The sequence below is a fragment of the Centroberyx affinis genome, unplaced genomic scaffold (genome assembly GCF_046629955.1).
Source record: "Centroberyx affinis isolate AG114_WGS23_722 - 3 ecotype Tasmania unplaced genomic scaffold, CSIRO-AGI_Caff_v1 ptg000109l_1, whole genome shotgun sequence".
In the NCBI taxonomy this organism is placed as follows: Eukaryota; Metazoa; Chordata; class Actinopteri; order Beryciformes; family Berycidae; genus Centroberyx; species Centroberyx affinis.
Window position 1 is genome coordinate 408,378 of NW_027278811.1, and position 13,539 is coordinate 421,916.

Here is a 13,539-nt window from a genome sequence, read left to right on the forward strand (position 1 = left end):
ACTCTTAGACATCAGTAACATACCGAAACATAGGCTACCAGTGCCATGGCTATTGGTAAACCGCACAAAAAGGATGGGTCAGGTACAGTACAACTCTGTTGTGGTTATTCCACAGCCTCATCGCTGTATAGGGACAGAACGGGCCGGTGAAAGACAGGCGGTGAATGGAGATGAGCTTTACCTGCCAGAAGTCTGCCACCGTGGAAGGAAGTGAGCCTTGCGAGGCGATGTAAGTAGGGTTGCGAGGGTCATGGTCCATCTGGGAGAGAGGGAACAGAATGTGACACAGTGTTTGGGTGGGGAATGGCTGGTGAAAACATACTGTCTGGGTAAGACTTCCATCAAAGCTTCCATCTGGAGGAGCTTGCGAGAGCAGATCAGCATCTCTTGGGAGAGCGCTGCCTCTTCTTTTCTCTGCTGTCTGTCCCGGCCTCCAAATTCATCTCTATCATTCATTCCTTCGTTGCTTCATTGCTCCCTTCCTTCCCCCCTGTCACTTCTTCGTCCCTTTCTATCCTCAAGATGTGGCTATTCTCTAATGGGTCTGATTAGAGTAAACCTTGAATGTGAAAGAAACAGGCATCTCTACCGTGGCACATTACTCTCGCTAATCTGGGAGTGTCACACAGGCCTAGACTAGAGGGTAAACACATCTTGGAGGGACAGGGTTTGTGTCTGGTCTGTCTGTTTATCTGGATAGTTGGTTTCAACTGTAAGCCCACAAGTGCAGAGAATGACACACAGAAATTACCAAGGCTCGATAGTTTGCTCCTTAAAATGATTTTAAAATCCTGTCTCTTTTTGAAAGACACAAAACAAGGCGCGTGCATAGATAGAGACCTATTGAAGAAAACCTTGGACCTTTCTGTCTTTTCTATCTAGTTTGTAGAGGTTAAGCAAAGGGGAACCTCTACTGTTTATGAAATACTGTTGCAGAACAAACTGTTGAGAAGACAAGTGCCACCGCCAGCTGGAATTCAGCCATCTTTTATGCACTCAAAAAAAAACCCATTGTGTCCCCTCAAAACACAATTTCTCGATATTGCAAACTGTTTTGTACCGACTTCTTAATCAACTGCTTGGACAGCAGTGAGACATCTAACCACCAGTAAACACTGTAAACATTCCTATTACACCCTGGTATCCAAAAGTGAACAAATGCATTGATCAGTAATCATTTAGGAATGATTTTTCACTAGTGCTTAACTTCTACTTAACTTCCATCTAGGTAACTTTAGCAGCTGAGGCTATGTGGAGAGGTTGAGTAATTATTGCTGAGAAGCCACTAGCTCTGGCTACTTGGCTAGTATTGACGGTATTGACTGGAGTTTTTTAGGCTACAAATGAGCGGCTGTTTTCACTATTAATCTAGGTTGTTTTTCAAAACTTGATATTGGAGCAGGTATTCTTTTTCTTGCTTGTTGTTCTGTGAGTACAGCCCTGCAGTAACTGTGGAGAGACATTCAAGGGGAGCCTGTGTGTGTGTGTGTGTGTGTGTGTGTGTGTGTGTGTGTGTGTGTGTAGGAGAGAGGGAGACAGAGAGACTGATACGGAAAGAGTTTGTTGATGTTTTTTGTTTTTTATGTTACTGGTAATCATTTATAGGCCTAAACAGGTTGCCTTGGGTCTTCTTGATTTTTGTGCAATATTGTCATCAGCTTAGTCTAGATGTTAGAAATTAATGGAAATGTTGAATGTACAATTGATATACTTTAAGCTGTTCTACTGGTCAGCTTCACAGACAAAACAGGTGGCGAGCTGGAAACTAGTAAAAAACTAGTTTTCACTTTTTGTTAGTGTGAGGATACATATAATAACAATATCATTTATAGAAGACCTCCTGAAGATTGTCTGATATTATTTGTCTGAGGGGAGTAAGCATGTGGAGATGTAGTATCTTTGTAAAATAAAGGCATGGATGAATCACTGTATTGCAGATCAACACGCCACTGAGTGACATCCACAACCGTCCCTATGGGAATGGAGGCAATTGTGCAGCAGAAGCCCTAATTGTAACAGAGAGCCATTTGGGGAGGGAGCAATCACAGAGCAGACACATAACACCGAGACAGCAAGCCACAGGGTTGTGCTTAATGGCTCTCTCTTCTTTTATGAACTACTTTTTTTTTACTCTGAAGAACAACATCTCAAGGACACCCTGAGACACTTTTTCAACATTGCAGTGAGTTTAGAGGTTAAACATATGAAGTTTCTATTTTCTTTTCTTTTTTTTTTTTCTTTTTTAGCTGAGATCCTTTTTAAACACATAGATGTATTTATCTAGGGCATGAAGTTTAGTATCCTCAACCTCATCCCCAAAAGCAAAGGAATTATGGAGATTTCTTTATGGCTTTAATAGTAGCATTATCTTTCCCCAGTTCATTCTTACAGTTCAAAATATGCATGAGGAACTCAAAATTCCAAATTCCAAATAAAAAATCTATTTCATTTTATACATTTTTTTTTTTTTCTTTAAAAGGCACCCGTTACGCCACTTCAACATTTTCTTTATCATCCTTTTCATTATAGTGGATTACAAGTTTCAAATTGTTTCCTTATTCAAATCTACTTCTTGGCTTCAGTCAGTGATGCAAGTTAGAGTGCATACTGTTTGCAGCTCAGTGGAAACACACTAATGTTGATCTGAAAGTGTTCATTTGATGGAACACTGACAATAGAATATTACCCATAATATTTATGTTAGTTTGGGGATAATTTTCTCAAAAACCAACGTTTAGCAATAGAATACTTAATGATACAAATTTGTCAAGTTCACATTTTACACATCACATTATCAGGTGTCTAAGAGATGTCAGGCAGGAGGCACTGAATCTGGCTATTGTAGATAATTGTAGGTGTAACTAAATGGTCATTTGGGGTACAGATGTAAAGCATGCATGACTTGCAGATCTGTTGAAAATGTGCCCCACAAAGACCCACACAAAGATTGCCTGAAATTTGACTGCCCTCCCATTACTGCAAATGTAATTGTGACAAAAAGACAGATAAATGCCGAAAATGTTGTTTTCATTTTCCGGTGTTATACTTCAATTAGGTATAACAGCGTGGTTAGATTTTCACTTCATCATTCCTGGTTGAAATTCCACACGTGGGTTTGTTAAAAAAAAAATGTCCCCACAGAAATGAAAGAGTGGTGCCGAATGCTAGTGCTGCCACTCAGTTTAGCCAATCTCAAGGACACAGACATGCTGTAGCTGTGTGCTGACATCCCTGCATGAATACTAAAGCGCAAACATGAAAGAGTAGCCCTGCATTTCAGCTGTCCTCCCATTGCCATTGTGGGAAGAAGATAGACTATAACAAAAAGGCAAAGAAGTGCTCCTTGGTTTGAAGAAAAATAGCTTGTACTAAAATAGCTTGCACAAATATCTGTTGTAGAGAAGCGTCTCAACTTTCAGCGCCTTGCTGTAGCACCTTGATACTGTGTTTATATAAGATCGACAGAGAGTTCAGCAGCTAAATGCTGGATTGAGCACATCCCAGATGGCTTAAAAACAAAAACAGGGCGAATAGGTGGGAAATGGAAAAGCTGCACATCTCTTGACTTTGTAAAGGCCAGAGGAGACAAAGGCTTAATCTCAAATAGGCTTTGACCACATTTGTGCTGCTGCACATTCCTTCAAACCATTCCTCACATTAATGATGCCGTACATCTGGGAATGCTTGCATCATTTGTGGTCAAGCATTAACTATCATCCACGCTTTTCTCTGTGTAGGCTATGTCTGAGCTCTCCCCTTCCTTTGCCTCTCTGACCCTGGATTCCAAGAAAGAAGCGACAGATTATTTACTCGTGGGCCATTGCCCTGAAGCTAATGAGGAGGAAGAGGCAGCATTGACAGACATAATTATCACAGTTTTGCTGGGCTCAGCCAGGGGTCCCTTTTGTGGTGTAATTACTGTCCTTTCATCCGCACACCACTGCATCCGCCATTACTTCACCCATCTTCAACGTGCGATTGTGTGTCTGTGTGTGTTGTTTTTTTCACAACAGCACAAAAAAAAATAATGGACAACATTATTTTATACCTCCTTCTATACTGTCCACCAGTGTGCTCCTATATCCCAACAAGAACAGAAAAGGGGATTTTTGCTCCCTTCCTCACTTGATAGATTAACTTTAGTTAGCATTCTAATATTATCTGTCTGCCTGATGGTAAGTGGCAAACTATGACACTGCTGAAATAAACTAAAAACCTCCATGAATATGCCATTAGAGAAAATGGAGGAATAAATAGAGCATCTAAAAGTCTCCATTGTTTGTTTCTGAAAAGTAATAGGCTTTTAGCACAGCTGTGTATGCCCCCCTCATCTATCTCCTCAGAAATTTTGGCACTGTATTTGAAATGCATAGTTTCCTGTTCCCTTTGATGGAATCCCCTTTCAGCTGCCTCAGGGGAAATCATGACTGGCAATCATTGTGAAATGTTTGGGGGAAAAATACTGAAAAAATAACCTTAGCCCCTTTCCAACATTGAGGTCTTTCTGGATTTGTTGGGGGAGATACATTTGTTTAGTCAAAAATAATGTATAATTCTTTTTAGTGCAAATGAAAAAACAGAAGTGATATCTCCAGGGAGCGGCCATTTTGAAAGCAGCGAAAGTAGCAATGTGATTCAAAAAGACACATTGAATCCGCCGAGGCTCACAGCATGGAGAACAAAGTTTGAAAAAAAGATCAATGCCCTTGGATCAATGACAAATCCTTTGAAACTTGTTTTTATCTCAAAGTAAAATCCAGCCACAACAGGTGCTCTTGGTACAATAAGGTTTCAGAGACGAGAGATATTAGCCACAATGTAGAGTCATAATGAATAAACAATACTCACTATTGGACTGGCATTGATGTAATCTGAGTTGCCATGGTTATTCTCAGCTTTCAAGGTGATTCTAGAATGATCATCTGTAATAGAGATGCATAATTCATCAACACACCTCTCCAGTCTTTTTTCCGCACAATAACAACAGAATTTTGAGCAACAACAGAGGAATGTGAAGCTGAAAAGGCGGCGGGGACGGCAATTTCACCAGACTTTCATCATACGCACTATTCTGAAGCCCCAAACTGCTCCACCTTCAATAAGAAATGTTCCAAGGAAAAGTACACTGCAAAAAAACATATCCATCTTAACAAGTCCTTTAGTCTAGTTTTGAATCTAAAAATCTTGCTTCCCTTTAAAAAAAATCGAACAATGAGATGAGATGTATTTAATCTGTTTCCAATGCAGTTTGACCTGTTTTGAGAATTTCAAAATGAAATGTATCTTGAAATAGGGAGGATCACTCCACTAGTATCAAGATAAAGTCACTTGATACAAGAAACATCTCAAAACATGTTGATCTGCATTGGAAACAGGTGAAATTTTCTCACCACACTGGCAGATTTTTCTCACTTGTTTTAAGAAAAATAAGAGTTTAAGAGTGAATACTAAACCAGGCTTGGATGGGGAAGGATATTTTTCACAGTGTACTTTTGGCTCAGTTACCCAACTGGTTTTATGCAGCTCCCTCTTGAGCATCTCTGAAGCATCCATCCACAAATGCATCAACATGGAACATGGAAACTGAACTGGATGACCGCCCCGCATTGCCCAGGGCTTGTAAATAGTGGGAACTTTCTCACAGTAAAAAGGTTGATCTGAACGGACTCACATGCGACCACAGCGTCTGAGCGGTTCCTCTTGGTGTTCTGCTCGCCTTGGCCCACATCGCTGGAGCTGGGCTCAGCCTGGTAGGAGCACAGGGCCTCCCACTCCCGCTCCAGACGGTTCTTGTTCTTCAAGTGGTCCTCCATGTATGACTGGGGGGGACAAAGCACACTCCGTCAGCCGCCATTTCAAACAATGAGCCTGAACCACGTGCACAAGAGGAGATGGAAAATTCGGTCACAAAAGCAGGATACGTGGTTGTAAAAAGAAATTCTGTGTTTGTTTCAGTCGCACCTTTGGATACATTGAATGAGAGACTTCAAACAATTCACCTAATGTCACAGCTGGCTTGGGTAAGCTTTTGCGTGTTTTTTTTTTTTTTTTACTAGGAGCCAACCAATAAATAAACTGGAGCAAAATACTAAACCCTTGACAACAGAACCACTCCTTTAAAGCTATGATCAGGTGTCATGGAGCATTATCGTCCTAAGCCGCTGTATAGCGTAACCATTGGGGGAGGCGGAGGCTGGTGAAGATCTAGACTTGGGGTGGGGAAGGTGTGTCAGTGTTAGTGTGTATTTGTGTGTGTGTGTGTGTGCGCATGTGTACGTGTCTGACCGAGAAAAAAAACAAAAAAAAAAACATCCACAATTAAGACTCCTGAAAGGTTTGTCTGCATTGGAAATACTTCAGGGGTGTTTCAATCACGTCCCTCACTGCTTGCACAGCCACTGATAAGATTGTCTGCATTTAAGCCGTCGCTCGGAGAAGACAAAATTGAATTCGCTAGAGAGACAAAGAAGAAAAAAGAGAAGGGGGAGGGGGATAGGCCTGTGTGTGTGTGTGTGTGTGTGTGTGTGTGTGTGTGTTCATTTCCCAAACCAGGGCAAGTCTTAGGGAGCTTAGAGGCTGTAGCTGGCAAGAGGAGTCTTTTTTAGCGAGCGCCGTGTTTCGCTTTCACTTCTGTATCATGGCTCCCCTCCCGACGGGGTTAAATGGTTTAGTCCGCTATTGTGTAAGGCAGAAGATTACAGACTCATAAACTGATGTCAGGGATCAGCTGGCTAATACAATGAAAGTGATACCCAGATGCGCTGGGTTTTTATCCCATATTAAAGACAGTATAGGTAGGCTGAGCAGAGAGGTGATACTCCATTGTTATCTCCGACTTATTCACTTCTGTAAATCAAAAGAGAAATGCGAGTCTTTACAGAATATATACAATTTCTACCTAGATGATAATCAAAAATAAGCTGTCCAACACACAATAGGCAATTACTCCTTGATGGCTCATCAATTCAGATGTTGCCTGCAAGCAAAGGATATTAGGTGACTAATACGAACATTAAGAATCCACCTGACAATGGAAATCAAAGTTTATTTTTAGAAACGGTACCAAAGGTGCCACTCAGGTCTTAAAAGCCACACTGAGGTTTCTTATGAAAAGGAAAAGTAACTCTTTGAACAATGCAGCAGCATAAAGCCACGGCCGCACTGATCCGTCAGAAAACGGACAGAATTAATAACGGATAGATTTCTGTCCGTTGGGGTTTTGGAACGTCAACGCTATTTTAAAAAAAAACGCCTCTGATTTGCGGTGACAAATCCGTCCGTCCAGAAAAAGTTCAACTGGGTTGAACTTTCTGTCCGTCAAAACGGACGGAAATCTGACGGAGACGGATGCGTCATCAGCGCTGCCAGGACAACGGACTGCTCTCATTGAAAATGAATTGAAATGAATGGAGACGGACAGACACAACGGATCAGTGTGGCCGCGGCCTAATGGGAGGATGCGACGGCACTGTGTGTTCTATCTGAACCCATTAGTGACATAGTGATATTTCTGAAATATTATTGTATCTTCACATCCCGCTACTTTGACCCACCCCTGCTATCAAGTTAGTGCTACCTCTGGTAATTTTATGTATGCAATATTTAAAAACAAATTCTCAAATTAGCAAAATCTACAGTATCTAAATCTATTTTAATGTCAATTCAAATGGCAAACAACACACCCATATTTGCATGTGTGTTGCTGTGCATTGCCCACACAAACACACAATGCTGTCTTCCCAGGAAAATGACAGCATGCCATTATGGCCACTTGACAGAGCCTGTCACCACTATGCTCTTGTCACCCTGTACAAGTACTCTCTGCTTGCCAGCCTGACAGCATTCCACCTCCCCTACCCATATTACATCTCCATGTACTTGATACATCCACTCTGAATTGCATCCCATTCTATTCAAACGATGCCCTGAATCGATTGCATTCCAAATTCATATTTTTGCAGCTTAATGCAATGCAGCCAGCAGGCCCTTATCAAGCCCTCCCGTTTCTAGGGGGAGGCAGTGGACCATGGCGTATTCCAGAGACAGGGTAACGAAGGTTTAGTGAATGGGGGGATTATGTCTGCCAATCAGAGGGTTGGGATGGGAGGCCTGGGTGTCAGGGAAACAATGTCTAATCCTTCCTAAGCAGTCTCCTCGGCAGCAGAGGGTGCTGGGTGAAATCAGGATGAAGGGACAACCAGGGGAGCCAGACACAACAGGTAACACATTACTGTCTAGCTCCACTGTCAAATTAAAGTGAACAATAGAGGAAACAGTTTGTACTGGGAGCTCTACGGTATGATAAACACAGAATGTGGTGAGTGGTGCTCTACACAAAAAAATACATGGATTAATGCCTATATGTTTTTGTATGATAATAGGGGGACACAGTCTAATAATGGCTAAATGAACAGAACACATTATTTTCTGTTCTTTTCTGTATGGAATAGAAATAAAATAGAACAGCACACAGTTTCTGTTGCTCACATCCAAATTAAAAATAGTGAGTAAAAGTCACTGAGGGCAGTGAAAGTTGCGTGCCTCGGTGACAAAATAAAAAATAGCAAAACACTTACTCATGATAAATTCATCAGATAAACTATTTTCCTTTGCCTTTTGAGCAACTAATGCATCATCTAAAAAAAGGAAAAATAAGTACTCAAAATAATGAAAAAGTGCCTTTAAGCGACATATTGATTTTTTGGGGGGGGTAATGATTAATCCAAGGGAACACAAAGTAACTGCATCAACATCTTGACCCTGCTATTGGGCAACAGGAGAACATGGACAAAGACGTTCAGTGTATGGGGGGAAAAACAGGCTTGGTACAGAAGGGATGTGACTGTACAGTGCTGTCCATGGTGCTGAAGGGACCCAACGCTTCAACACAGTAATATAGCCCATACAGAGACATAGACAGATGTGTTTGCAATGCAAATGTTCCATATCACATCTGTTAATAATGAATTTTTTTTAATCATTCAGAAGATAAAGTCTGCACAGTTGTAGCACTTTACTGCAGTTGACGAAAGAAATCTAGAGAAAGAGAAGAAGGAAAATCTGAGAAGGCAGAGGTGTGTCAAAGGATGTGGTGAAAAAACAGAGGGTGACTCAGCACACGTCGTCTAATTCTGGTTTTGAATCTGGTAGTCGTTACGTAAGCCTTGTTATACTGGGCTGAAGTCTTGAGGTGGACTGCACCATGGGGTGCAACGCTGTATTTCATTTATCCTGATGGCACCAAACTCCTGCTATAACGTAGTGTGTGTGTATGTGTCTGGTGTGTGTGTGTGTGTGTGTGTGTGTGTGTGTGTGTGGTGATCGGGCTTCAAAAAAAGACCCCCAGCATGTGTGCTTTGGAAACCCAGGCACTCATCATCCTTCTCCACAAGGTGTGAGCTCCAAAGAGCGAGAGAGAGGAGATGAGAGGAGAGGAGGAGAGAGATGGGAAAATATAGGTCTGAGATCAGTGATAACAAGGCAATCTCACACATGGTTTCATGTGAGATGGCAATGGAATTTTAAAGAAGAACCCCTATAGGACATCTCCATGTCAATCACCGCATGAAAGAGAAGTAAAGGTCCCTGTGCGTTTTACCTTTCTGCATTGTATTACTCGCGTTGAATCTGTGAAGAAACTGGGTCTAATAATAACAGCTTCTAGAAATGATTCACAGTGCCCCTTTTGTTATTGCAGGGCTAAATGCATTTCTATTGTCAATGTTTTCAAAAGGGGCTTCACAAACAAGCCTTGACGAGTGCAACAAAACCCATCTATTACCACCAATACAAGGCATTACTCAAATTCACTCTCATTCATTATAGGCCCCCAATATAAAAGCTAGACATGCAGTGTGATGAATGCTCTCTCCATTAATGGAAACACTGCAAGGCATCTATCCATCTCTTTTATCAAGCTTGTCTCAAATGAATGAAGCGAAAGTTGTGCAAAATTAAAACAATCCATTGTGTGTGTGTGTGTGTGTGTGTGTGTGTGTAACCGATGGCAACCAAAAGCCTTTTCAAAGAAAAACCTAACAAAATTTCTAAAAACACCCAACTGACAATCAGATGGGTAATGATATTTCACTTTTGAGCAGCTCTCATCACACAAAACAATGTCTGTCTGATTTTGGCTTCAGCAGAGACAGAGAGAGAGAGAGACAGAGGGGGTGAAAATGAGAAAGAGGGGAGAGGAGCAGGACAGAATGATAAAGAGAGAGAAAATGACACAGTAGAGGGGAGAAAAAAGTTGGAGAAAAAATGGAGACAACAGAGCCAAGATAAAGCAAGAGGAAGAAAACAGCGGGAAGAAGAGCGATGAGAATAAAAAACAAAGATAACAGAGTTTTGAAGAGAATGAAGCGAGAGAGGGATGAAGGAGAGACACATCCAAACAGATAAACAGAGAGAAATCAAGCTGTTAGCTTTCAGCGCAGGGCCTACCATATTCATAGATACACAGAGTCTGCAAACCTTACACCATATATACATAATTCAATTTCACATTAAATAACTAAATACCCTTATGCTGTAGATCTGTGGGCTAGAAGGAAACACTGATGTACACCAGCCTGACCTGATGTGTGCTGCATCAGGTACAAAAACCATTAAAGCTGCTGGTGCTACACTGAAAAGGACCTGGTAGGTATAGGAGCGTGTACCAGCATACTGCAATACAGAATAACACTGTATGAAGAGTGTTGATGGTCAGAAGCTGTGGTTGATTAGATGTAACAAGCAGATGTTTAGAACCACAAATGCTCTCCAAGGGCCTGGGTAGAAACCTCAACCTCCATCTCACCTCCTATCCAACCCCCCCCCCCCCAACATGAATTATTACCCACATCGTGTCTGAAATCAAACGCAACGCAAGCGAGAGGATCCTCCTTACCAGTATCATGTGCCCGGTAGAGATGTCCATGTTGGAAGGAACCGGCTCTTCGCACCAGGAGGAGGTGCTGCTGCGGGTCGACGGGCTGGCTGCGGGCCCGTCGCTGAACTGGGACGACACGCTGTTGAGCCGCGAGTGGCGCAGCGTCTCTGGGCGCTCGACGCGCTCCGACGTCCGGATCGCCATGCGCTGGCGACACAGCTCCTGGGAGATAGCAGGAGATGATGGTGAAGCACTTGATCGTCAAAAATGCTGTTTTTTTCCCCCCCTTACATCAGGTTCCTTGCAAGGTTTTATGTATTTATCTTATTTTTAATGTCCATAACAATAGTTGTACATATGTTTGTGCTTATCCTTATGCTTAGGGGTTGAGTTCTGTAAATGCACCTTGTAAAATCCTGTATCTCGGTTGACTTGATCTGTCCTCACTTGTCTGTAGATTAATGGCTTATCCCCGTGGATTACAGAGCTTATACTAATTATGTCAAAAATACATGGTTGAGGAACCATACAGGGTTTACAGAATAAATTCACTGTGTAATACCTGTCTGCCAGACAGTGACTGTCTTCATTGTTTGAGAATGGATCTATAGTCGTGAACGTATCATTGTGCTCTTTCAAAGTAAAGCCTGCACAAAATCACCACACACTCACAGAGTCGAACACAGTTGCTGCATTCTTTAGTGTGAATGAGGAATCTGTATGTATCGTTTTTCTAGAGATAAAAACATAACAGGAGAATCAATCCATGATTCAGATGGGATTTCCATTGTAAACGTGTAACTACACAGACCCAATGGCGATAAAAAGGCATTGACACAATTGTATAGTATAATTTCCCATTTTGACTGATATCGCCAGTTCATATTTGATTCTCTGGGGTTTCGGAGGCTTTGCTAAAAGACTGTTCCCCCACTGCTACAAAGATTACTCCTCTCCCAATGACTCAGCTTTTCTCCCATCATGCCTCTGTGCAGAGACAGAGCATTAAAAATTCTGAGACTAGGCATTATCTACTCAGGCAGTCTTCTTTTATACAAAATGAAAAAGAAACAGGGAAGAGAAGGAGAAAAAAATGAACTGTCTGCCGCATGCAATGTTATTGAACCGTCCCTCCTTATACACGTATGCACAAACACACGCAGTAACACATTCAGGCACACAGTCACACACACGCACACACACACACACACACATACACTCTGTCTGATTCCCCCATAAGGTGTGGTCACCCTTATCTATGGGTGGATATTTCTCCATTAGATTCACATGAGAGCAGTAAACCCCATCATGTTTGGTTTTGGGAGAGCAGAGCCAGTCAGAACAACAGAATAATTTCCATACGCAATTAATAACAGAGAGAGCTGAGCAGGGCAGAGAAAATGCCTTGTGAAAGCACATGCTATCTCATGATCTATCATAGTGATATTTCTCTCTGGAGAGCAGGGCCCTCTAAGCCCTGGTCTTGGATCAGCTTTCCCGCCGTCAGACTTTAATGATTAGAGCCATGAAGCGGTGCCCTGGGCCTTGGCCTCGGGGCAATATCTAGGCCCACCTCATAATTCATCCTACTTCTCAACATCTCTACAGAGCGCTGTGCTGTACCAGAGCGCAGAAATGTCCCAGAAGAAGGCAGGAGGGTGCAGTTAGTACCAGCGGGGGCCAAAGGAGAGACACATGAAGCCCAGAGAGGAACACAGGTCGTGGGATTATAGTTCCCCGTTCTCCCCCCCCCCCTCCCTCGGACTACTAATAAGGATGAAAACAGGCCAAGAGAAAGCGATGTCTGTGCACTGTCATCTAACAATATCTCCCTCTCTCTCATATCTCACAGTCTCCCAAAACAACTGTAACTGTCGAACAGAGAGAACGTACAACATGAACACCTGACAGAACAGGTAGTCCAACCCCAAAGGTATATGGAGGAAAGATCATGCCCCATATGTAACCTAGAATTTGCACAGTAGCACAATATGCTTAAATTTTTTGAAATATTGTGGGCGAGATATATCATCACTATCGCATAATACAAATGCTAATGCACATAATCCTACATAATACCTGCTGTATACCAAAAAAAAAAAAAAAAAAAACATTAAATTTTTAGATGAGCAAGAATTACAAATGTGGAAGGTATTTTGCTTCTCTGTGGCGGCAATTATAAGACTCCACATTATAGGAAGGCAACCCTGTGAAAACCTGATTAAATATTGAAAATGTTAACGCGACATGCAGATAAATGTGTTCTGAGTGCCACGCTGGGCACAGCTGAGCCCCAACACTGAAAATCAATACAGCCCCGGCTGCCTGTGGCCCTGGAGGAACAGAGGGAATAGGTCACAGTGGCGGCCTGTTCCCTTCTCACACAGACACACACACACACACACACACACACACACAGACACACACACGTGCGTGCACACTCTCTCACTCTCTCTCTCTCAAACATGTAATACTCAAATGCACACGCACATATACACACAAACGCACATTTACATGCACACTCTCATACACGTAGTGCTCAATTACACACACACACACACACACACACACATACACACACACACACAAACACACACACCACTCAGGCCAGGGTGAAAATTGGACACACTGAATATCTAGAACAGTAATCAGAGGGAAATGGG

At 42.3% G+C, this 13,539-nt stretch overlaps 1 protein-coding gene across 1 annotated transcript in view; it reads right to left on the reverse strand.

Annotated features, from left to right (window-relative positions):
* The window catches only part of ptprn2 (protein tyrosine phosphatase receptor type N2), a 104,825-nt gene that overhangs the window by 11,290 nt on the left and 79,996 nt on the right, over positions 1 to 13,539 (reverse strand). Inside the window, exons 13-16 of the mRNA XM_071525957.1 lie at positions 10,895 to 11,098; positions 5,672 to 5,819; positions 4,849 to 4,922; positions 182 to 259 (exon numbers count right to left, since the gene is read on the reverse strand). Of these exons, the coding sequence (XP_071382058.1) occupies positions 182 to 259; positions 4,849 to 4,922; positions 5,672 to 5,819; positions 10,895 to 11,098 (504 nt within the window). The remainder of the gene's footprint in view (positions 1 to 181; positions 260 to 4,848; positions 4,923 to 5,671; positions 5,820 to 10,894; positions 11,099 to 13,539) is intronic.